Genomic DNA, 27,377 nt, shown 5'->3' with positions numbered 1-27,377 from the left:
TTGTCTATCTTTCTAATTCTCCCCTCTTCCCTTCCGTTTCTGATCTCTCCCTCTCTCTCAGATATTTTCCTTACTTTTTCTACACTTATCGTAAGTATAGAGTCTATGTTTCTATGCATCTTTAATACACTTTGATCAATAAAATTGTATTTCACTCACGTTTGTTTTATCATGGTTATTTTGTACATTTTGATAATATGAACTATGCTTCAATTTATTTCTATTGGACTTCGATGCCCACAATGGGTTGTTGAATACTAATAATAATAATAGTGGCTACTTCCCGTAGCGCACAGGTCCACCTTTCGGTGCTCACGGCGCTTCAAAAAATGAAAAGATAGATAGATGTAAGCCTATAATATTCAAACATGACAACAGAGAAGAAAATGGCAAACAACAAACAAACACATACCAGATAAAAAAATACAATTGTTCCGAATACAATAAAATTGTATTTAAAATTGTAAAGAATACAATGATAAACCTTCAACTTTCAACCATGGAGTTAAAGATCACATCATGATGTCTGTGAGCTCTGTTCAATGGCGATGATTATGCGCGGTAAGATGGCGACGCACTGTCTTCAAAGCGATTGGCCAATGAGATATCCAGATGACTCCTACGGAGATCAGTGGTTCACGTACGTGTTGTCCCGTACCAGACCGTAGATCCCATCCAGCGATATGCAAGGAAGTTTGATCGCATGCAAAACAACCACGGCGGCATGAGAGAATGACGAAAACAAAATGGCTTCTTACATGATGCCCTGATACTGTACTCTGAGCCTGAGAAGTCACCCGTTTGCAAATTTTGTACACATGTGCAGTCATGGCATCCAAGGAAAAGCCTACCACAGTGATTGCTCAGGGGGATGGTGTTCCCAAGTCTTTGTCCTGTCCAGCATTTCTGTCAAAATTATGGCTGTTAGTAGACGACAAAAATACCGACGAATACATTCGCTGGAGCGAGGTAAGTACGGTCGGGCCTACTCTACTCGTACATTGCACTGCATGTCAGGGACATTACCAGCGTCCGTCCGCTGCCGCAGTTGCGGTTATCGCATCGAGAGCTGGCTGGGCATTCTCTGGCCGGCCGAGGTTCAGGGGCCGCCACGCACAAGTTTCGAAGTAGATTTTAGAGTTTAGACCTTGGGCTTGGCAAATATCATATGATACCTTTTTTTTTTGTATTCAGAAAACAAACGGCACCAGCATATGCTTATCTTACATATTTTGTCTGTACCGGTAGGCCTACTGAAGTTCCGTGTTTTGAAAGTGAGAGGCGCTTCAATTCTGTAGGGCCTACCGGTATTTCTGATTCTGCATGTTGGTCCACTGATTCCACTGTCATCGACTCAGAACGTGTTTGAGTATTGAATCAACCCAGTTTGCGGCAGGGTGCCTATATCTGGCAGGGGCACTTTCATTCATCAATAGAACAGCTAATGAACATCATGTGTGCTTAGTCTGCCCTTACTTTTTGGAACACAAGCAGGAGTTATACTCGCAAGTGTTATATTGACATTGTGGGGAGTGACACTTGATTGGGCCTTTTCATCAATAAATGAAACAGCCCTGCTGCGAACAGTTTACGAACCTGCTGCAAACAACAGGGTTGTTTTGAATACTCTAGAATCTAGAGTTCTAGAGGCATGGCATAGTCTAGAATTGATATTTAACAGAAATGCACACATATTCATTTTGATTTTTGTAATTTTTGTGGAATGAACATCTTCCTCCAGATTCATGTTCAAACAATATCAAACTGTCAATATTCATTTAAAGGGAAGGTAAACCCAAAGAGCAATGTGGATTGAGTGAAAGCAGCAACATTTAGTAGAACACATCAGTGAAAGTTTGAGAAAAATCGGACAATCGATGCAAAAGTTATGAATTTTTAAAGTTTTGGTGTTTGGACCGCTGGATAAGGAGACTACTAGAGGATATGACGTATGAGTGGACAACAATACAAAGAAAATATAAAGGATATTCAACAAAAATTCACTTTTCTAGAATTATGAAAGAGCAGTGGACCAACCGCTTTCAGAAAGCAGGGGGAATAATTGCTACCCTTAACATATGTCAATATCAAGTTGATGGAATTTGTAATTTTCATGAAAAATGGATTTTTGTAGTATTTTCTTTATATTTTCTTGATATTGTAGTCCACTCATACGTCATAACCTCTAGTAGTCTCCTCATCCAGCGGTTCCAACACCAAAACTTTAAAAATTCATAACTTTTGCATCGATTGTCCGATTTTCTTCAAACTTTCACTGATGTGTTCTACTGATGTTGCTGCTTTCACTCAATCCACAGTGTTCTTGGGGTTTATCTTCCCTTTAACACTGTTAATGACAGTTAATTTACTGTTCTTAAAAAAACATGTTTTTCATTTAGCATGGATTTAAATTTAGTAGTTCCATCTTTATCTAGCGCAACCAGATGCCGTGCTTGTGATTGTGTATTAAATGCAAGCTGCCCATAATGATTCAACCACAACGCTGTCAAAAAGTTCAGCCACCTGCTACATGTAGAAACCTAGACATACTTTTGTGCATGGTCGAACCTTGGCAAGGAGGTCGAACCCTGGGTGTAGGTGTCGATCGGATACAGCGACAGGGCTGTGTATAGACCTCTAGTTAGTCTTTATCATGTCTACTTCAGTAGAAGGATCTATACTATTTTACTGTCTTCTTGGAGATCATTCCACAATGCTGGTGCTGATCTTCTAGACTTGTCACAGTCTTTAATTTTGGATTGTATTCCTTGTGGTTTATGTAAGGCATTTTCATGATACAAACACTGCAGGTTTTGTTATGATATTCTGTAATGGCATTTTGGTGTATAGTGTAGGAGTATAATCATACCAGTGGGGATACATGTATTTTTTCCTGTTTACTGTGTTTACATTGTTATTTATATACTTATGTACTGTTGTGAAGGAATGTACAATTTTATCATGGAGGTACGGTACCTCCATGGTTTTACATGTTCATGATGTGCACTTTTTGCTCCATATGTAAAGATCCTTATATGCAAGTTACCCCTTGGTTGCTTCATTTGATTTCAGTAAGAACTATTACACTGGATAATAGGAGTACAATTTTATAGGCCTACACTAGGGACACAGAAGGTGTTTTCTGAAGTTGTAGTAATGTTCTATTCTTTGTGATTACTCCAACAGGAGGGTGACAGCTTCATAGTGTCAGATCAGGTCATGTTTGCCAGCTCAGTCCTGCCATATTTTTTCAAGCACAACAACATGGCAAGCTTCATCCGCCAGCTCAACATGTGTGAGTAAAATTATTACACCGTCAATACCATTCACGTTTGAAAGGGTTTTGCGTTCTACTATACCTATGAAGCAATCCAAAAAAGCCCTGGAACTTTGTATGCTGCACATTATATAATACACTGTTTCTCCTGTATATCAAATTCTCTGCATGCTTTGTTCACAAAAGATTGTCTTACCAACCACAAAGCTTGTTGGATGCTTACTCTGCCAAGCAACAATGAATGCAAGGGAATTTTTGCCTAGATGAAACTTAATTAGAGGAGCAGCAGGGGAATAAAACTGATCAGTACTAGACTGTAGAAATAGAAACACTTGAGGATTTTAATAAATTACAGGAATATGATGTACAACGTGTGTAAACACTTTCGAACTAAACTCATATTTCTTTCTCCGAGGACTATGTAGGATTTTACTGTCAGTCTCTAATTATGAGACTATTGAAATGTCAGAATTCTTTTGTCTGTGTGTAGTGTAAAATTCAGCAAGGAATTACCTGGTTAAAGACATACAGTATAATGCATTGCCATGCCATACTGCCTCTTTGATGGCTTTGTCAGGATTACTTTTGTGGAATTAATTGCTTGCAAAGAGCAAGACCGCATACCCGGTAATCACTCTGGTCATACACTGGTGAGTGCAAGACCCAATGTGTCTCTTGTTACTACAAATTTTCCTATACCAAGGGGCAATTGGCATATCATGCTTTGTAATCTTCTAGGAACTGACTGGTGCATCATTCAGATCTGCCAGTTTTCTGATTCTGTGGGAGGCTCTTTGCAGAACCTTCATGTCTTAACAAGAGAGCACTAATGCCTCCCTTATTACCTACGCCAAGGGGGGAGGTTATGTTTTCGTTACCATTGGTTTGTGTGTTAGTTAGTTAGTTAGTTTGTCCGTGTGCAAAATAACTCAAAAAGTAGTGAACGGATTTGGATGAAACTTGCATGAAAGGTTGAGAATGACACAAGTAACAAACGATTAACTTTTGGTCGTGATCCCAGAATTTTTGGGGAATTTATGAAGGATTTTTGATATTTTGGCAGGTAGGGTCAATGAACTTGGGAGTTCAGGTTGCGCGTATTTGAGGTTTGCGTGCGCGCACTAAAGTGCGTGCTCTAGTTTCTGCTAGGGCGAGGTGCGCCGTGCAGCTGAGGGGTTATGACGTAACAAAGGCTTCTATATTGGGAAATCGGCCGACTTTCAGTACACAATGCAATACATGTATAAGTACGTATGGGTAGAAATCACTGATATCTCTATGGAAGAACAAGATCAGTGGTGGAAATGAGCTGCATGCTTGGCAGAGGTCTGCGCTCTCAGAGTGCTTTTCTAGTTTGGAAATTACATTGTACATTTGTCTGTTGAGATGCACACACCATAAAAGTGTCTTGGTGACTGCTCTTTGGAATCTCCCTCATATTGATGTGTTTAATGTTGACAGCCCTGACATTAAATGCATAGAAAGACAGAAAATAGAAAGATAGGTAAAAATTCTTCCATTTCTCTCATATTTTCTCAGTGGCAATAGATAGTTGCAAGGAATAATTTTCCAACTCAAATTTGCCTAGCAATTATGGCTGAGGAACAATTTTTCAAATGGTATCCTGAACTCTTCTGTGGTTGAAAACTGCTACACAAAAGTTAGTTTGTGTAGCAGTGGTGTAAAAATACATAGCAAATCGCGATGCACTACCAGGAAAATTATTCCCTAAGTTGGAAGGTAGTCTGTGACAAAGGCTTGTGTTTACTATGCTATCAGCTCTCTGGAGATTAAATTCATAGAGAAAGGGAGATTTTGCTATGGAGTCAATTGGCTACTACACACAGGTGCATTACCTTGTACATTTCATAGCTCAATTCATAATGGAAATTTACCACAGCATCCATAACCTTACCCCATATCAGATCAGATATTATTAAAATGCTGTGGCATGATTCACTCATTCACAGATGGCTTCAGGAAAAGGTCCAGCTTGGAAGATGGTGCTTTGAAGACCGATCGGAAGGACATTGAATTCCAACATCCCCACTTCCTCAAGGGAAAAATCGGTCAACTGCAACTCATTAAGAGGAAGGTAAGTGGTGAAACGATGTGGTCACTTTCATGCATCTTCTCTCTTCATTAATCAATGTCTTTCATATCCTCATTCATACATAGGCTTGGAAGCCATACAAATATGTTGAGCACAGCTACTACATACCAAAAATAGAAATCCTCATTTCTAATTGGTTGTTTCCAAGCTGTTGTGTTGGTGGCAGCAGTTACCATGGTTTTGTGACTTTCACTGGATGCTCAAGTTGAATAGAACAGGGTCCTGATGTTTCTCATCCTTATAAATAATGTTTCTTGTGGAAGATTATAGGTCTTTGAGTTTCTGGTTACAATAGGAGTACCCTGCTAATTGCCCACATGCTGAGCTATGCAATTTGCTTAAAATTATAAGAGTCAGATAAAGCTTCATTTTGTGACGTTGACTTTGCTACTGTCCATATATTTGATGCTTCTGGTTTGTTCATATGCTCTGCATCAAAGGCAAAATACCAGCAATGTTTGAGATGTGTGTAGACTTTATGGGTTTCAATTCAGTTAAACTTATTTCTTCAACATCGATTTACACCATACAGAAGATCAAAAGACAAGATTTGTGGTCATAAAGTTTATAGGAGCATGCAAAGGAAAAAGAAACAGAGGAAGGAGTTTTTGGTACCGCAGGGTACCAAAACCTGCATCGTATAGAGCTTCATTTGTACAATGTATGCCATTTGTGTCTTTTTGCCAGGGGACCAACAAGGACGAGACCAAACTGAAAACAAGTGAAGTTGGAAAAATGCTCTCAGACGTACGAGAGATGAAGGGGAAGCAGGATAACATCACGTCCAAACTGGAAGCGATGAAAAGGTAAGATCTGGTTTGTTTGTGGACTTGCTTCCCAGTGATTTTCGTGTTTAAATACTTTGCATGCTACAATTATGTGAGAGTATTTGACTGAATCTGGGAAAGGTTTTTGTTTTTTGTTTTTTGTTTTTTGCTATGGAAATTTTGTTAAAGTCGAGACTGCCATTTTGATGATTGCATGGTCTTGGGGAACCCAAGTGCACTTCCACTCTGGTTTTGGAGGGGAAAGTTCTGTGGTGTGTGACTTTCTCTGTCATGCTGGACCTAATGTGAACACAGGGAAAGAGCTCTTGTTTCTCTGTCAAAGGACTGAAGGTCTATTATGGTTTTATTCCACTTCTTTGAACACAGACCCAATGTTTCACACGGGACAAAGTTAGTGGTTAACTTTTTGGTAACACATTGTAAATGCATGCTATCAAGTATAGTTTGTGCTGTCCACAGCTGGTATGGTAGAGATTATTGCACTTTGATTCTGAGAAAGATTGTGCCTTGATGGATTTAGATAAGGCCTATGTGTTGAGTCCATTGTGCAAGTCAAAACGGAAATAAGTTGAAACACTTAATTGTCCCTGTGAATTAGACTTTAGGTAATAGTTGAGTTTGACTGTGTTGTATAGTAAATGCATGACATTGTTTACTCAGTCTAAGGTATTTTGATAGGGCCGAGTTTGAGTTTTGCCCAGACAATCTCTTAGTACAGTGTGTGTGCTCTTCACATGTAATAGCTGTCATTCATTGCTGCCACATTGAGTTTGGTAGCATGCATTGAATACTGGAATACATAAATGTTCTGTATGATATGTTTGGCTGTGGGGTTTGACTCTGCAGTGCAGTTGTGACTTCAGTGCCACTGGGGTTGTAATTTCTGTATTGGAAGGTCCAGAGCACTTTACTGAGAGCTTGCCTGCAATGTAAAGTGGGCAACTCACTGGCTTTGAGACTAGGTGGTGACCTGGTGGCAACTTAGTCTCCCTGGTCTCTGCAACATCTCCTGGGGGCTAGCATGGTCTCAGTGGGATCTGAAGAAAATAGAACATGTTTGATATTTTTGAGACTTTTTTTCAGTATCCAGCTGGTCACAAAGACATCTCAGCAGCTTCTCCCTTGTCGCAAAGACTAATTTTGTCTGAGTAGTTCAGGAGACTTCTCTGTGACCATGCAGAGACCCACGGTGACCTACTGATGATAATGTGGAGATGTTGCTGAGATGCCTCTCGGAGAATAACTTTGCAGCAATGTACCCTCAACTTCTGGTGAATAAAATGTCACTTTGTTCGGAGATGCTCAGAAGTCGGCCTGGAGTCACGAGCCATTTCTTGGGGTATTTTGAGTCGCGGCAATGTCTCCTCCAGTGAGATACATGTAGGCCCTAATGCTTTTACCAGACTTTACAGACTACACGTACACCCACGTTTTCCTTTCACATTGCAGCGAAAACCAGGCTCTGTGGCGGGAGGTGGTTAGTCTTCGCCAGAGACACGAGAAACAGCAGAAGATTGTCAATCACCTCATTCACTTCCTCATCAGCCTGGTCCAACCAAACGGCCCAACAGGGAAGAGGAGACAGTGAGTACATCAGTGGTTTAATTATTCAAACTGTCAGCAGTAGTACATGTGGTAGTTTTGATACAAACACAAACAGGAACACCAAATAATAATGATGATGATGAGGACGATGATGATGATGATGATCATCATCATCATCATCATCATATCATCATCATCATCATAATAGTAATAATGATGATGTTAATGATAATAATATACTAGTAATAATATGATAATGATAGTAGAAGTAGTAGTAATAAGAGTGGTAGTAGTAGTAGTAAGAAAAGGAGTTACAGTCGCTGTTTTGTCATCATGGTCATTGTCATAATGATGATACCGATAAATCTTTTTAAAATTTATTTTAAATTTTTTAATGACAATTTTTCGTTTTTTGTTCATGCTACAATCACTGATATAGATATGAATGATGACTATTACATTAATCTGTTGTGCACTAAGATTTCACCCAACTGTGACATTACCACTTTCGGAGCACCACAGCTGCCCAACGTTGGGTTTCAGCAGCTATTAAACATTTAAATGCCATGTCTCTGTTGACACCAGGGGGTCGCAGCTGATGATTGAAGACATCCCAGATGGAACTGCCCCCAGCAGAGCCAAATATGCACGCACCACTCCTGGCGTTGCTACAATCGATGAGATCCCGGCCAGCGAGGGGATTACAGTGAGTTGAATCATCATACTATAATTCGAGCAACGTTTGTCTGTCTGTCTGTCTGTCTGTCTGTCTGTCTGTCTGTTCATTCCTCTACTCCTCCCAGGTCCTTGGTCCGATCTCCACCAAACTTAGTGGGTGGATGCAGGTTGACCGCGAAATTGCCCTTGAGGGGTTCATTTTTGGAAAGGTTAAGGTCACTGGGGTCAAAGGTCAAATAACTTCAGACACCCGATAGAGGGCGCTATGTAGGCCTACTTACATGGGGATTCCCCCAGAAATATAATGGGCCACCCGATAGAGGGCGCTATGTAGGCCTACTTATATGGGGATTCCCAGGTGTACGCCAAAGAGATTTTTCTCCTCAAAATCTCTTTGGTGTAAGCCTACTTATGCTTCCAGCAAATTTGGCCAAGATCGGACCAAGGAGTAGCGCAAAACAGATATTTGACGTCTGTTGACCCATTTCTGGGGGAATCCCCATAGAGGATTTCTGGCACTCCACGGGTACATTGACTAGTTGAAACAATCTCATCAATGACTCAGTGAGGATGTCTTACTCACTAATCGTGGATTTGATCAAAACTTTCTTTGTTTAAAAAAAAAGAAGAATTTTTGCACTGTTTCTAGTGATTCAAGTTACAGTAAAATATTTAGAGTGCATAGACATAATGAATTGTAAGATTGCGGAGGCTGGATATTTTTTGTGCATTCCTTGTTGTCAATGAGAGGCCCTTGTTGAGATAGCTTGCACATGAAAGCCTGTCTTTGCTGGGCAATAGCCTGGTAATACTAGGCTTTCACCGTGTGTTAAATTTTTGTTGTGAAAACTGTTATACCAAGCGTCTACTCCCACATTCTGGCCCTCATCAAGGTAACATACTGATCTGGGTTCACATTACACGAATGTCAGGCCTCGAATTAACCGACGGCCACCGACGGCCATGGCCGTCGGTGCCCCTCTCGTTGGCCGCAATGCCTTTTTTTTTCCTTGATCAAAGTTACGGCCAAAAAAAAATGTGCCTTTTTTCTTGTGGCCGTGGTGCCCTTTTAGAATGAAAGTTATTATTTATGACGTATAATATGCCCTTTCTCAAAGTCTACACTTTAATAAGCTTGAACAACTTTCCTGATCTCAAATATCATACCTTCAGTTCAATCGAGTCCCAATACATCTGATTCAAACTCAAAGTATCTTTCCGAGATACGAGACGACGTGTAGAAGTCTACGTACATGTACGCCCGACCGGCTTTTACCGTCCTGACTGCCTCCGCAGCGCAGCGGCCATAGAGTTACTAGCTAGGCAGCGGCGGGCCGGAGCAAGTGGTCGCAAGCCATGCTAAAAAATGCCAGGCCTGTTGGACGGCTGCGAGCATTGCCATCTCTCTCGCTCTGCATTCATTCCCGCATGCTCAAAGCAAAATGGCGCCGGAAGTGCTCCAAAGCGAGTGCGGCGTACATGTTGAGAACGTACTGTATTACAGAACCTACATCGTATTGCGTATGGCCTACTGCCTAACGTCGTCTGCTGCGGAGAGATCTTATGCGTGCATGCGCTTCTGAATGTAGCAGCACAGTCGATAGCATACAGCCCTATGGGGCATTTACATCACGTATAAACACCCAACATGCCCTTTCCAATGTGGCCTTGGTGCCCCTCTGACTGACCTAAGTGCCCTGGCCTCTTGGAAAAAGTGCCCTTTTCTAAATGGCCGTGCCCATCCAAAATCCTATTTCGAGGCCTGGAATGTGCTTGGCTGATCAATGTTATGTGTTTCACATTTGTATTTACACATACTCATGTGTGATTTAATTCACAGGCCAGCGACTTGGATCTGTTTTCAGTGGATCCAGTCGGAAGCAGTGCCGTTCTGTCAGAAGTGCTGCCCGAGCCACCCATAAGCCCCGATGTGACGTTCCCAGCCACACCGTCGACCACTGCATCTTTCATTGGTGCAGACAGCCCCGTTGGGTCCTTCGATCTGGAAGGCAGCAGTGTCCTCCCCGACCCCAATTCTGCTGAAGTGGCGGGAGGCAGCAATGAGGAAGATTTGGGAGGAAGACAGCTTGTGGTGGCCAGCACCCCCCAGGTAGTCTCTGGACCAGACAACGGCACAACTAGACCTGAAATCCAGCGCTTACTGTCCAACGAAGAGCAGAGGTGAGCTTATGCCACACTCCGATGAGCTTTTAGTGTCCATGAAACAGATAATCTTAATTGTTTACAATCACACACGGCTAAAACAACAACGTAAATGTGTATATTTTGTTTCCATTTTCATATGTTTTTATTCTAAATCTCTAATTGAAGCTTGTCATGCAAGGTTATCTACCTTTGATCTATGACTGTGCTTCTCAATTAGAGAAATACATTATGTTAAGGCATTGCTCATTTGTTTTAACCTTATTTTAATGGGGGGGTCAAATTGGTGTTTGACCCCCCCTCGACATTTCGCACCACGATTCCGCAACGCGCAAAGATTTTGCCGCTTCGTTTCATGACTTTTTTCGTTGAAGTCTCCTGCATATTTTGAGACCAAATTTGCGACGTCCGGGTACACCATTCTGAAGTTACGCAATGTTTTGCATATGCATGTCAACCCGAAAACAGCTCAAATTCATGATTTCGTGTGCAAATCCAATGCAAATTGTGTTTTTTTGTTTAATTGATGTAAATTAGATTGTTTCAACTTTTGAACATTGAAATTAATCAATTCTAATGTAGATAAGCTTGAAAAAGTGCCTGCAACAAATTTTGGCAAAAAAAAACAATAGAAAACAAAAGGTCGAAAAAACAATAAAATACATAAGAAATTAACAAAACAAAAAAAAACATAAGAAACTGATTTTGATTGCGCTATTTTTTTACAAGAAAATTGTTTGATGTGTCTTGAGGAAATCTGACACAAAAATTTAGCAATCCTTCATTCTTTTTGATGGAGTTATAGGTGAAAATATGATTTCATGCGTAAATTTGCATAATTAATTTATTAAAAAATATGAAATCAACATTTTTCTATTGTATGACCACGTAATCTTGTAGTTGACATCTGGCTCTATGTTCAGGCAAAATTTTGCAGCGATCGCACGATCGTTGGCCGAGATCTGAAGGGGGGGTCAAATTGACCCCCCAGTAAAAACTTGGTCTCAAATAGCCCAGTTAAAATAGGGTAAATCACTCTGACAGGTCAGTCCTGATTTCAAACAGTTTTGAAAGACCTCTCCCTAGGTATGAGGCAGGTAATATCCAAGATAAACACAATGCCACCACTGTGCTTGGTTCAGTAGGCTTTGTGAGTGCCATATTCATACACTCCCAGTGGCAGTGTTCAAGTCAGCTGTAACATTCATCCAGGAACGTATGCCTCTGGTGCTTCTAGAGGGGTTTGTTTGTTTGTTTGTTAGTTTGTTTGGTTGGTTTTGTTTTGTTTTGTTTTGTTTTGTTTTGTTTTGTTTTTTCTTCAGTTAGTCTTCACTATTATAGTGTAAGATGTGTGGATGACAGGAATCAACAGTTATGAAGCATATCTTCCTTTGATTCTTTCAAGAAAGCATTGAAAGCTTATCTGATCAAGTATTGATGATTGTATATGTTATGTCAAGCGCAGAGAGAATGTTGTTAATTATAATGCGCTTTATGATTTTGAATTATTATTGTTATTATTATTTATTATTATTATTATTATCATTATTACTATTATTATGAAAAGTCGATCTGATTTTTTTTATATGCAGTTTTAAAGTGAATTATTGTATGCAACACATCACTGCAGAGGCCAGTCAGTCACAAAGTAGATGAGGTCGCTTGTAAGGTCACAAATATAGATAATGGCACATGCAACGAGATGCAACTCATCTCAAGTCAAGTTTGGAGAAATGACACTAATGTTTCTGAAAAAAAAAAAACCCCAACAACATAGCAAGTTACAGCTCAGTTTTTATGGCCTTTTTGTTCCCCAGCACATAAAGGGTTAAATTGTCTAACTCTATGTACAAAAAATACCGCATAAACAGTAAAAGAGTGGGCCTCCCCACTGACAAACTTTTGAGAAAATCAGCCCAGAATTTTGGTTGAAATCAAGTATGAGGAAGACTAGGCCATTTACACAAAATGCATCAATTTAATACCACATTTAAACATGCTTTGTAACAACTGATACATTTTCTTCTAATTTCAAAACATTCCCTGACTCAGACCTTAGACTGAAATAAGAGAGGTAGCTCAGATATCAAACTTTCAATGTCAAAACAAATATCAGATTTTTTTTTTCCCCAAAAAACCAAATCACATTTCTTGCAGTTTTCTCAGCCCCAATGTCTTTCACTTTAATCAGGTAATGGTTGTCATGGTTCGCATATCATATCAGTTAATGTGTATTCTACCATTGTACGTAATGAATTAAAAATTGCTGTTCCTTGCCTCTTTTCCTTCTCAAACTTACCACATTTGGTCTTATGTGGATGTTGCTTGTTTTCACTTACTGTTGGCACAGGCAAGAACTGGGGGACCAACTCAACAATGTACAGTCTAACCTGAAAGAGTTTCAGAGCTTGATCGCAAATTCTCCAAACCTATCATTTGAACTGGGAGGACTTTTGCATGTAAGTGTGTGCAGAGGCAGCATCAAGAATTTGAGCCAACTGCCTATCATGTTCAGTCTGACCTTGATTATTTGGCCATCTCCTATCCAAACTTCTCTGTCATGTGGACGTATTTACTCAGTGAATGCGTTAAAAAAGAAGAAGAAAAAACATGATTTCAAACTCACTTAAAACCAAACCAAACAGGTGCTGGTCCCGACATGCCTGGATAACAAGAGGTCGTACTGTAGTTGTTTTATTTTTATGTCTTCATGTTTGTTTGTTGGTTTGTTTGTTTTTCTATCTAGGGTGTCACATTTTACCCCATCCCTACATGATTTGTCAGGTGAGGGGAAAAATGGTGTGATTTTGTGCTTGTGCAGGTGAGCGGGGACGTGGTTGGATCACATCAGCTGCTCTCACTACCTTGAATAGAAATAAGTCATTGCCGGCAATGGCCTTTCATAAGAATGATTCTATTTGCTAAGAGGATACACCAATCTTCATAATTCTTGTCTAACAATGAATGCTGGGATTATTGAGCAACAAATAGAGGCTGAAAATGGTGACTTAGCCATGCCTGTGTTTATGTCATCATGTCAGTTCTGTTCTTCAAGCTTTCGTCTTACATATAGCTGTTACTGATTTGTTATGCGCTAAAATTTTCTTCACGGGCATTGTCATCTCTTCAAAGAGGAGGAATATACAAAAACACAAAACAAAAAGAAAATTGTGTTTTGTTGAAGGCTTAGTATAATAGTTCATATAAAGCCCCACAGTTGTATGTCCACATCTGTGTTACAAATGTGTGAATAACTTTCTCTCTTAGTAACCTTCCTTGCTGTAGGCTACTGAGTAGATTTATATACAGTATAACACCTATTCTTACTTTTGTGTGTTCGTCATTACACATCACAATCTCTTCTCACAGGAATTCCAAGACTTTTTTCCTGACCCGCAATTGGCAACACTTCCAGAATTTCCTTTGTCAGTAAGTGCTTTTCATCTCTAGAAAATTGGGTGACGTGATATTTGCTCCTGCGACAATTGCTCCGGTCTTATTTTCTCCAAGGACTTAGGGTTAGGGTTGTGATACCGGTTTTAGGTTTAGTTTGATGTGAGGATTAGGATTAGGGTTTATGGTTGTGTTTGTGGATGCGTTTTATGTTTAGCTTAGCGTGCAGTTATTTCATGAGAGCAATTGTCGCAGGAGCAAATGTCATAGATCCAGAAAATTGAACAGCAATGTTGATCTTATCTGTCTATCTGTCTATCTATCTATCTGTCTGTATATCTATTTATCTATCTATCCGTCCATCTATGTATTAATTTCTCTCTCTCTCTTTCTCTCTGTATATGTACATCATTTTCTATTTTACTGTGTAATTTCTTGCATTTAAGGGTTGTTTACATCTTAGAGAATTTAATTTCAGTAGTGCTATTTTTGTATTTGACTGTTTAATATCATTATTATTTTGTAGCATTTTAACAAATGATATATCTCAATAGCATGAAACATTGCAGTGTATTACTGGAGAAAAATAAGAATGTGTGTGTCACTTGTATATTGTCTGTAAAATGTTCCGATGATTTGATTGTCATATATGGCCTAAATGAAGATTGTGATTTTATTATCCTTTTTGTATTCATCTTGATTCATTTCGCAGGAAAACACAGAAACGGAAGAGAAGAGTGGCAATGCGGATCTACTCCGGACATCATTAGAAACATCTGCTGAAGGTAGGGCAAGATGGGCCTCTTTTTCTGATACATTTGAGGTTCCCACATCCCACACAAAATATGAATTAGGCTTTGTAGTCAGATGCAAAGTGTTGTGGCTACATGTATTCTGCTTTTGTTGATAAATGATGCAGCACAAGTTCAATCGTCTTGCTTCATTATCAAGGCAAACTGCTGCAAGGGACAGGTGTTTGCAATGAGTACATAGTTAAAAATTTTGAACTTGGGGTCCCCCCCCCCCCCACTTGTTTTTGTTGTTGTTGCACAATACATAGGAATACATGGTGTTTTACCATGTTGCCCCCCCCCCCCATCTTTTCACCCCAGAAGTGGCATGAGAAAAAAAAAAGTAGATAGTTGTTAAGCTTTTGGCGATTGCATGTTGTCAGCCGATGACACCCGCGGTATTTTAGGGGTGTTTTTTTTTTTTTTCTTGTTACCTGATGAAACCAGGAAGTGGCACCAGAAATATAAACTGCCCCCCCCCCATTTTTAGCTCACCTGAGCCAAAGGCTCAAGTGAGCTGTTGCGATCGCCCTTCGTCCATCGTGCGTCGTGCGTAAACTTTTTACATTTTCATCATCTTCTGGAAAACCCCAAGACCGATTTTCATCAAACTTGGCAGGTAGCATCCCTAGGGGGTTAGGAACTCAATTTGTTAAAATGGGCACCATGCCCCACCCAGGGGGCCCCCAGGAGGGCCCAAACCCCCCAAAATTAAGGAATCTGTAAAAATCTTCTTCTCTAGAACCAGAAGTGATAGAGCTAAGTTAATACTATGAATTAGTACATTGATGACTATAGTTTCAAGTTTGTTCATGGCAGAATCAGGGGTGCCCCCCTTGGGACCCAGGGGAGGGGGGAGGTGGGGAGGGGTTCTAATGGGGCCTAAATTGTACATTTTCATCGTCTTCTTGAGAACCTCATGACCCATTTTCACCAAACTTGGCAGGTAGCATCCCTAAGGGGTTAGGAACTCAATTTGTTAAAATGGGCACCATGCCCCACCCAGGGGCCCCCCAGGGGGCCCAAACCCCCCAAAATGAAGGAATCTTTAAAAATCTTCTCTAGAATCAGAAGTTATAGAGCTAAGATAATACTATGAGTGAGTACTAAATGACTTGTAGCTTCAAGTTTGTTCATGGCAGATTTGGGGGGGGGGGGGGGGGTTGGCTGGGAAGGTCCAAATGGGGGCCTGAATTGTACATTTTCATCTTCTTCCTGAAAACCTCATGATGGATTTTCGTCAAACTTGGCAGGTAGCATCCCTAGGGGGTCAGGATCTCAATTTATCAAACTGGGCACCATGCCCCACCCTGAGGGCCCCAGCGGGCCCCAATCCCCCCAAATTAAGGAATCTTACAAAATTTGGGCCCTTATTGTACATTTTCATCTTCTACTTGCGAATGCCTGATCAAAGTTTGGTAGAGCTTTGAATAATTTAGATTAGTGACTGCGTGAAAGGTGAACTTGCGATACTCAGGTGAGCGCTAGACCCGCGGGTCTCTTGTTAAAAATGTGGGGCTGGCTATGTCATGATATGGGGTGTGAAAAGCAAATCATATTTGCATTCATCAGTGTGCAACACCAGTGGGCCTTGATTGGAGCAGGTTTCTTGCTAATGCTAACTTTAATATGACAAGCCTCGTTTGTTCCAAAGATTTTTCCCAAAGAAGTTTATACTAGGTGTTGTGTAGAATCGTGTCTTGCAGCATGTCAAGCTCTGTGCCGTAAATCAGAAAAAAATTAATGACTCCCTTCCTCTTTGCAGTCCCGCCGAGCAATGAGCTGGTCACGTACAAGCCCTCCACATCCTACCCCATGGGTGCCTTCATGGTCGACGACGAGGACTCGCTGTTCGGTACCCCGAACGACGACTCGCTTGCCCTCCAACAAGGAGATGATGACCTACTCGGTTTCGCACTCTAGCTCTGTCGCAAGATGAGGGATAAGGATTGACAGAAATTGATTTGTAATTGACATCCCAGGTATTGGTGCATGTTCAAACAAAAGTGTTTTGTGTAACAGGAATGGAATGGAATTTCCTCTTCTTCTTCTTCCCACTTCTGTTTTCCCTCCTCCTCCCCTCCTCTCCCCCCCCCCCCCACCCTTTTTTTCTCTCTCTCTGAAAGAAATGATGACCACTTGGCTAGTTGATGAAATCGGAGGGCACGGAATGGCAGGCAAGTTAGGGAAAGAGTTGAGAGGAACACTTTGTTTTGTGTACTTCAAGCTTCTGTAGGAGTTAAGTAAAAAAAAAAATTGTGTAAAAACATTAAAATACAAACCTTTTTCTGCCACGTTTATTCCTGTCGCCAACGTCAAGTGCATTTCAAATAAGTATGGAAAAGTTCAACTTGTAGTTGATATTTCTCTTTATGATGTTTCCTTTTTGTAAATGTGAATGCTGACTATCTCTCATTCAAGTTGTTGTGTTTTCACTTCCAGTATTGATATGCTCAAGGGGGATGAACAAAGAAGTTTTAATATGTTTACTGTATATGCAATAGAATTTTCTTTGTAAGGGGATATTGAAAAATGCTCCAAAAAGGCTTTATGACATGTATCGTTCTCATAAAACTCCATGGTGATGGTTGGTGTGACATGGCAAACCATTATACTCGAGTGCTGCAAAAGCAAAACTTGGGTCCTAAACCAACAACAAGAAATAAGAAACAGTACATCATTTAAAGTGATATTGTTGCGCTTGATTCTCATTATTTGAGAGAAATTATATGGTGTTGTACAGTCGGTTCTTCTATCTTGGCTTATTTGTTGTACCATAGTGTATTGATGATATGCCTTGGTAGTTGAAAACTGTAAAATAAGAGATGTATACATGTATTATTGATATAGAATGAGGGCTCATGCAAGATGGGAGTTGGATCTTGTAGACATTTGTGATACCAGTAACTCTCTCAAGTCTGCCTGTGCATGGGAGGTTATAAGAAGTGGATTAAGAAAAAGATAAAGTGTGGAGCTCAGCAGCAGGTTACAGAATGTTTGCTACATCCTACTATCATCGGTGATGCCAGTTTGGTCTGGGTCCTTCCTTGACAGCTTTTACCTATGTAATTTTACCTTGAAATTTGTGGTACTACACCCATTCTAACCATCAACTTTACAATCTATAGAGGAGAATTATGTGTACGCATGTGGGTATTCTGTGACACTGTTATCACATCAGCAAAATATTGCTTCAATCAGCTTGATGTCGCGACCTGAAGAACTTGCGGATGTAGGAACGAGCAAATAGCTGCTACTTCCAGCCGGGCACTATTAAAGATACATCTCCGCCTTAATGTGAATGGGCAGTCTGGCAAAAGGTGTTCATATTTGAATCAGGGAGGTGTTATTGAAGGAGTGGAAATTCTTCAAAATCCATGCAAACACATGCTTGGGTTCTGAAGCATTACAATGGGATGTCTAACATTCTTTTATGGTTTCTGCTCAGCACCTCTCTGTTCAAGACAAAATTTGGAAACGACAGAAAGGTTTCGCATTTCATTGAAGTTGAAGCTGTATTTCAATGTAAACGTTTAAACGGAATATTCAGATTTGTTGAGAATAGTTGAGGAAATAATTCAAAGTCATATATCTGTTCTAATGATGTGCCATCAATAGGAAATGAAAATTAAAAAATGGAAACCTAATGGTTTTCCTTGATGCATATATTTGTGGACCGTGAATCCTTATCTTGTAATATGGCTCATTTGCTTTATTAATCACTTAGATACAGTGCATCCCAATGTGCTGCTTATCTAATTTTTGAGTTTAAAAGTGTAATTTTACACTGCATTTGATTTGCTGCTCCATGCCAAAGCACACACACACAGTCACTGTCGCCAGTACTTTGAAAGAGAAAGCAAACTGCACCCAGGGAAATCTTTTCTGCTGTGAGGGCGCCAGTCTTTGATTACTGCTGGACTCTTTGTCAAAACCCCTTAGTATCACTCGTAAGTTAATGCATAACTTCTCGGCTGTGTCGTGCACAACATCAAAGGAGAGCCGTTAGTTTCTTCTCCATCTGTAATACCTTTTTGCTTGAAACGGGCAAGCACCCATTCAGATGACTTGCCCTCCTTTGGGCTTTAGTGGCCCCTGGCAAGCAGGTTCGTTGCACCGTGGAAGTCGGTGTTGGTGGCCTTGTAGGATTTTAAGTGTTTGACAAGCTAGAGGCGATCATTAGAACCACTGTTTGTTTCCAAGACCACAGTGTCCGACTTGAATAATGAAAGAAAGATGGGTGACACAATAACAAAATGGTGGTGTGATATCCCGTTTATAGTGAGTTTGACTCTGCATACCCATTCAATGTTTTCCTATCAAAATGAATTTTCATCTCTCTTTTCTGTTTGTTTTATTTCTGCATTTTATATTTCATTGTAATGTGTGATAAATAAGTTGACTCAGAAAGTATTTGTTGTATCTACACATTTTGTCTAACTGTCAATTTATCCCAGCTGGTTAATGGATTTGTTTTTCTGCCTGACAATAGGGGTGCATTATACCATTTGTCTAGAGGCACATCACAGGTGGTGAATGCCTTATGTCAGATAGCTCTATACACTTGTATTACGTACACAATCTTCATCGCAGTGTTTGTCACATAATTACTGAAAGAAACTGTCGTAAACTCCGCACAGCTATGTACTAGAATCACAGGCAAGTTTTGAATTGTGAGCAGTTTCTGGGGAATGGTGGACCGTAGCATTCAACATTCAGTAACCCCCTTCAAACTTTCAACTGTTTCACCAAATGCTATCATTTGCATGTGATATTGCTAAAGTTTAAACACATGTGGAAGATGCATCCATAGAAGGTTGTAAGCAAGGATTGATATGTGGGCAACGTTTCTGATGTCATTGTTCAATTCTGTAGTCATGGGTAGAAATGGCAAGTTAACCAGTGCTGTTTTACTTTTATGATAATCAGAGTAATGCTGCAAATTTACTGATGTATTTGTATTGGGAGATTTGCGGGCTGCATGTAATAAATGCATTTCCACATCCCTTCAACCAGTACCCCATTTGTGTTAAACTGCGCTTCAGATAATGTTACACTGTGCATACGAAACCTTCAGATCTAATGAAGTTTGAAAGCCATTTTTCTGACTCGCTTTTCTCAGCATAATAGGCCTGCCATGTATTATGTATACTCAACACAATGTGCTGTGAACGCTCACTTTTAATTACTTCTTTTGTTCTCATCTGAACCCCTGATTTGCCTATGCTGCTATGTATGGTTATTACAGCATACTGCATGCATTTAGCAGCAAATCAACATCTGATATATATGTTATCAGTGAGGAGTTGCATGTTCTCATGAACAACTGTAAGCTATCATTGACTCAGAGTATAACCACTCACACACACACACACACACATGCACACACACAATGTCTGGGAGAGTCCTACCCCATTTTGATAATTTGTAAGAGAATTATCATTTTGCAAATATTGCTCTTTTCGATTGGTTATAGTGGCACCTCATGCGGGCACACACAACAAGCTAAACTGCCCCATTGATAGACAGAGAGCTCCTTTGCGAGATTCTGAAATTTGAGTTGTTAGGAGAGTGGCTGATCCCAGCTTCTGGGAAAGCATATCTGTACAATTCTCTTTGCTTTCCTGCAAGAAGTGGACCAAATGGCAATACTTAGAAGAAAAAAAAAATGGCAACAAAATGACAAGTAAAAATAATATTCTAGACTTGGATGCATGAATGTATTCATGTGCTTATAAGTTATGTGCATAAATGTGCAAAGTTAAGTTCTGTGGAGGTTGGGGTTAAGTTGCAAAGTTAAGTTAAGTTGCAAAGTTAAGTTCTGTGGAGGTTGGGAATTCATGCTCTTAGAAATCAACTTAAAACGTCAAGCTGGTACCTTTTATGAAAGCTGCATGTATCAATACATGTTGTCTTGGAATTCTATGGACTGTCTTCACTGTAGACTGTATGATGAAAGATTTATATTTTTTATGCCACCCCCCCCCCCCCCACCCTTTTCCTCTAAAGGGTGCACAAGAAATTATGTATCTGGGTTGTCCAGCCGAACAAGCTTGACCTTTGCACACATTTACTGCATTCACCCTTGCTGTGTTTGTTTAGTTATTGGCACACACTCTGGAATACTTTCTTCGCAGATTGACACAAATTTCCGAAATCTGGGCCCCGTTTCATAAAACTTGTTATCAATAACAAGTTAGGATAGTTGTTGATAAGCTACTGAAATCCTTGCATCTGATTGGCTGAGAACAAATTTGTCATAAAAATGTGGCAGTTGTTACTGATCACAAGTTTTATGAAATGGTACACTGATTGTCAATGAGTGGAAATGGCCTAATCCCCCTTAATCCCCATTGTGTCACTATGGTCTTCCTGTTGGACTGAGGCACGTTGCTTTACCTGAGTGTACTTGCACATCTACAACTATTTGTAGGTCAAGTTTTTGAGGGATTACTAGTACAAGCCAGTTCATAGTTCTACTTGCGCACAAGCAGAAAAAGGTCTTTGGTACCAAAACGCATGATGGTTTTTAAATTCACGGAGATAAGCATCTGTCATTTAATGATTATTCATGCAATCCTTGTACATGATACTTGCCATTACATCCACCTGACTGCAAACCTGGTATTTGGCAATACGAATATAATCATGTTTTAATGCATTCAATACAAAACAAAGAAATGGATGCTTCCCCCCAGGGTTGTTTGACGGACCATTCTGATCACCTGGTCTTACTATGCAAGATCATTTTTTGTTTAACACGAATTCCACAAATTGTTAGCGGGCAAACTTACCGGTACGCATTATGATGCTTTGAAAAGAGTGAAGTGCCAAACCAACTAAGAAAATAGAAAGGTCATTTGTACCAATGTGCACATTATTGAGCTAATTACAAACTGGCTTATTGAACAAATAGCTCAGCAGGTTGAGATATGTACCAGAGCACATTAAGGGTTATAGAGGTGGTTTAGAGACCTGTCCAGTTTTCACACCTCTGGTGTGCATTTGCATAGAAATGTAGGTCAGTTTTTGGCATGTGCTATAACTATACACTGGCTCATTGACCAAGTCCTGGGACTTTTCTCTCTCTTGTTGAAAGAAGAAGGATGATTTACTTGTTCTATGTGGCCACGCTCCGTGTACAGTTTGCACGCTCCAGCACACCGATAGGCATAGTCACGGGCTCACTCAGGCTGCGTTCACATAGAAGTATTCGGTATTCGCTATTCGCTATTCACTATTCGAGCACCGAGTACACCATCCCCTGCACCGTCAACTCACCATCCCTTGCAGTGAGGATTTCTTCCTCCTACATCCCAGCAAATCTTATTAACAATTTCTAAACTGCATCAGAATGTCAGTCTACATGCTTATTTTTGCTAAAGGGCAAATCCAGACCAAAATTGTCATTATTTCATAAACGAGAGACGATATACGCTGCAAGAAAATCGAACAAGCTCGATTCCCACTTTGCTATAATATTCGCAGCTATTCGGTACTTTTGAATAGTGCCCTCTTATGTGAACCAGTGTGAGGAAATCCTATCGTTCGATTCAAGCTATTCGCGTGCCCTCGAAAACGAGCACTGAATACCCGAATAGTATACTTTTATGTGAACGCAGCGTAATGTGCACATCTTGTGTAACACAGTGAATGCATGTCATTGGTATTCTAGTCTCTCGAGTAAAAACAAAGGCCTTATATTCAAGCATTCTTGAGTCTAACAATATGTTCCTGTGTTTGGATCTCTGTTAGTGGTTGCATACTGTGTTAATACAGTATCTCATTTTGAATACCATTACAGTGAGTATCCTTGTTCATTTTGTTGGGGAAAAAAGTACTCAACTAACTTTTTATCCTTGATTGGAAGTGTTTGATGCCATCTTTTGGCCTTGTAATGCCAAATCTTATGATCTTATAATGTCATTGTAATGAGGAATTAAGAACCATGACAGTTATATCAGGTTTCTCACTATATCAGTGGTACAAAAAAAAAAAAAAAAAAAAAAAAAAAAAAAAAAACCCTTTGTTATAAGAGGGTTTTGTTATATCCGACCTCTTTATAACAATGTTCTACTGTATTCATGTACCCTAATTGCTTCCTAAGTGGCTGTACAATAAGGTAAATCCCATCTCAAAACTCCTGTAGTAATAGACTGATCCTGAAATGAATGTTTTTTTAAATGCCTCTGCTACACAATATGACTTTGTAAAACACTGCGTAAATCCTAGAGCAGAAAACGGATGTGCTACTGAACATAGTATGAAGTGAGGAACAATTTGTCAATCTTGTGTTCTCACCCAACCCTCAACTTATACACAATGGCTGCAGGAAGTCTCACAGGTCATACACAATGTAGAGCGCACTATTTGGCATGGGCATTATTTGTGTCGCTGAACAGCTGCAAAAGTATGCACTTATCTGGAGCAGCCACCGTACAATAATCTATGATGAGAATCAGAAAGAGGTCTTGGAGGAAACAATGTTAATGACTCATTACTGTACATGTGGTGTGTGTGATGCCCTGTGTGAGCTGCGGCAACCCTCCAAGAGCCAGCAAAGCTGGTGGGAAATGTAATCTTGTGACAGTGAGTCCAGTCTGACATTGATTTCTATTGTGGTCTTTTAAAGTAAGGAAAAGAAGATGGGTGCTAAATGCAATCTCCTTGCTGTCCAGGTCTTGCAATGTGTCAAAACAGGATGAACTGTGGTAGAACAATTTTGAGTGTCTCGGTGTTGTGTAAGCTTTCATCAGCAACATGGCCACATTTTGTTTGTTTTTGTTTGTTATTTTTATTTATTTTTTGTTTTGTTTTGTTGTTGTTGTTGTTTTTGTTTTTTTTTTGCTGCCTCTGTTCATTGTCCCATACCTGGATTGTAAAATGATTATGATGTTCACATATTTTGAAGATTAGAAGCAAAATAAATGACAAAGTGAGATTGCTCCATTGTGTAATTTTGTGCTGTTATGATTTCTTGGAAATTGAAGTGTAGTCTCCGTAGTTAATCAATGATTGTATAAAGCCACCTTGTTCTTTGTATGTTACAGAGTGTCATTGGTAATTGCCTTTTTTTGACACTTCATTTCAAATAGCTTCTTTAAGCCGCTTACACTTGAACTTTGTGGAAAAGATATGTGCAAAATCTCTCTCTGCATCTCTCCAGGTGGAAACGAATTATGCAATATCCTTGCAAAGTGTGAGAACAACTTGAGAGAATGGTATAAGCTGGTGTTTGGAAAATAATCGTGTTGGGGAAGTGACATAATCAGTGAATTAATATTAAACGCTTGTACACTATTAAGAGTTCTTTAAATCTTTGTCACTTTGAAGTTACATTAACCTGCAAGACTTAACTGGAAATTTGCTGTTACACATTCACTGTATATTTCATTCTCCCCACAAGAACAGGCTATAACACCACCATCACACATCACAGGGTTCAACACCAACACCAACACCACCATCACACATCAGAGTTTATTTTCCCCTGCTATCTTTGCAGCAGAATTTGTATTGTTGCAAATTTAATACGTCCCTACCTTTTCCTTGGGCCGGCCATCTTTTCAAGCAATGCTTACAATGGCGGCCCTCTGCATTATCGCTTCTTAAATATAGTATTGGTATTGTAATCCCTGCTGCATAGGCATGCATACTGTATATAATATATCATTAATTTCCTTTTATATCCCTGTTTATGCAAGTCAAACGACTCTGTTTCAAATATACTTTGTATGTTTCCCATGTTCATGATTATGTAATTTATGTATATATTGATTTGCAGAAAATGAAGTATCTATCAAACAATATAGATACTTGTTTCTCCTTTGGACCAGTCTGTTTATGTGTGTCCTCTCTCTCGCTCTCTCTCTCTCGCTCTCTCCCTCTCACTGTTATGTATGGTATATATATTATTATACTGTATGTCCCCCCAAAATTACAACGGTACCCTCTGCAACGATAACTTTAAAAATGGTGAATCAATCCAAATACAATTTCAGGGTATGAAACTATAACTCATTGCCCACATCTTAAAGAAAACCACATTCGATTTGCTTCAGTGGTCAAGGACAAATGAGGGTCTTATTGGAGCATGTCAGAAATGCCTTCCGTCCAAGTTCTGTCCATCGTGTTCACACATTAACGTGCAGTTCCAAGAGCATCCAAGTGCTAAACATGGGAGAAACAGACCCATGACATGTTTTACAACAATTCACATTTCTTCGTGACCCCGTAACCAATAGCATTCATATAGTTTGATCAATGCGGAAATCCGTTTTTTTGTTTTTTTGTTTTTTTGGTTTGTTTTTTGGGTTTGTTTTGACATACTGTATGTAGAATAGGGCTCAACACGAACTCATTTCTCTGGTCGCATGTTCCGGCAACTAAACGCTTTGAATTTTAAATTTTGGTAGCCTGAAAAAAGAAATGGGGCGGCCCGAAATGAAAGTAATCATAAAAATAGTTTTTTAATATTATCTGCCCATTCGATCCACCGAAATGTAGCCTTTTTTAAAGTTTGGTGGCCAGACATTAATTAATTACTAATGTTGAGCCCTGTATAATATATACATGTATACATGTATGTAGGCCTATACATTATGTATATGTACACAATTTTATATATTATTTTGCTCTCTCTCTCTCTCTCTCTCTCTCTCTCTCTCTCTATATATATATATATATATATATATATATATATATATATATATATATATATATATATAGATAGATATACATGTAGATTGATAGGTAGATAGATATAGATAGAAAGAAAGATAGATAGATAGATAGATAGATATATAGATAGATAAACAGATAGATAGATAGATATTCTCTTCGTCATGGAAGTCTATCTGTTCAGGGCTTTACAATACCTCCTCAAACGGAAAGAGACACGATTACAACATTTTTATCAAGTTTAATAGATATATTTACTCTGCAGTGGTGATGTCAAATAATAATATCAAAATATAGATAGTAGAACGTAAGGAGTGGCAATGAAAGACTATAGGCATTTGTCTCTTCAACATAAACCAGAACGGCGTGTGCAACGTTAACATAGGCAGTATTGTTATTGGAATGAAATAAATGAAATATGGATGGAATGATTTTTACAGTCTATCAGTTGCGTATGATTGGTTAAACTCGTGAGGCATAATAATACATATATTTATAGAACAAAGACCGACGACGAAATAATTAAAAGATATCTGCTATGAGTGTATTACATTCTATTTATAAGATCAAATAGCAGCATCCATTGCATTGTATTGCGTAGGTCTTTAAAACTCGTCTACTTTATACATTACCTGTTAAACTTCAAACTCAAAATTGATATGCTCCACCTGTCCCACTAACTTTGCGGAAATACAAGCCGGTTGTACTGAAACACCGATACATGTTCTTCAAGTGAAGTCAAATACACTTGTTTTGAAAGTTTTGGTGCAATCAGACATGTCAGTATTGAAGTTACGGACATATTATTCTCACAAAGCAGTGATATCGGTCCCACCTATACACACAAACTAGATATGGCGTAATTATCTTTAAAATTCTTTTTTTTTCTTTTTCTTTTAAGTAAACGTAAACAAATAAATTCGGTCAATAAGAGCAATCGTAAAGACTCGGTTTGTAAGAGTCCTCGTCAACTTCATTGAACCAGTTAAAACCTGTTCACAATTCACTGAGAACCCTGGCAGGACATCCTCTTGCATGTCTAGCTTGTGACTGATGGGACCGTTTCATGCTGACCTACGAACTTTAAAATCCACAATACGTTCTGATTATTGTCCGTTTTAATGTCAAAGTTAAGAATTATATTGTCTGACGTGACGTCACTACTCGCTTCGCTGCATTAGTCACGTGATTGCATTATGACCAATCACTGACCAGTAGTTGTTGTGCATATGTGCACCATTTAAACTTTGCTTCAACCAAGGGGCTTCAAAAGGTATAATATTAATCTCATCTTTGGAGAGAGATCTTGGGGGGGGGGGGGGAGCAATGACATGTAAAAAAATTATTTAATAGAAATATCACAACTTGCAGGCCTTAATAGCCTTATGTGCATGGAAGCGAAACAGTCTTTAGTTGTGGCACCTGGAGGGCGCATTGAACAATCAAATAATGATATGTAATATGCAAATTTGCATGCAGAACATTATCTGTAAACCCCAACAGAAAATGATATCTCTTTCATTGTTCACGCAACGTAACACTTGGAGTGCTTGTACTTTCCCATCCCACGTACTTCTAAAGCAATAAATGATTTTCCCGTTCTCTTTGAAAGCGTTACCCGATTTTTACACATCAGCCTGAAGGTCCCGTGTCATGGAAAGGTAATCAGTAAATTGCAAGTTACAGAAATCACTAACAGACTGCATGGCCACATGAGTTGCTCGCCCACAACTGATTGCCTCTCACCGTGTAGCTATCGCCATGGTGACTGTAGATTGTTTGATCAAACCAAATTGAAACGGACCCAGGGTGTTACATCGGACCGATGACCAACAAGAGGTGACAGTCATCGGCTTGTCAAAAGTATCAGACCGACTTTCGATAGTCAGTGAAAGGATGTAGAGTGCCAAAAGGAGGTTATTCGGACAGTTTTCGTTTTATAGTAGTCG

The 27,377-nt window shown here is 39.5% G+C and overlaps 1 protein-coding gene across 1 annotated transcript; it reads left to right on the top strand.

Annotated features, from left to right (window-relative positions):
• The first annotated feature begins 717 nt into the window (after positions 1–717).
• On the top strand, positions 718–18,366 carry LOC140232610 (heat shock factor protein-like). Its single transcript, XM_072312708.1, has 11 exons — positions 718–969; positions 3,187–3,295; positions 5,248–5,372; positions 6,078–6,196; positions 7,628–7,762; positions 8,309–8,429; positions 10,242–10,582; positions 12,915–13,023; positions 13,934–13,993; positions 14,670–14,742; positions 16,514–18,366. The coding sequence occupies exons 1-11, from the start codon at positions 829–831 to the stop codon at positions 16,669–16,671; spliced, it is 1,491 nt and encodes a 496-aa protein (XP_072168809.1). The 5' UTR covers positions 718–828; the 3' UTR covers positions 16,672–18,366.
• Positions 18,367–27,377: the final 9,011 nt, after the last annotated feature.

This window comes from Diadema setosum, chromosome 9 (genome assembly GCF_964275005.1).
Source record: "Diadema setosum chromosome 9, eeDiaSeto1, whole genome shotgun sequence".
Taxonomy (NCBI): domain Eukaryota; kingdom Metazoa; phylum Echinodermata; class Echinoidea; order Diadematoida; family Diadematidae; genus Diadema; species Diadema setosum.
The sequence above is the reverse complement of the archived record's forward strand: the minus strand, read 5'-3'. Positions and strand labels throughout refer to the sequence as shown.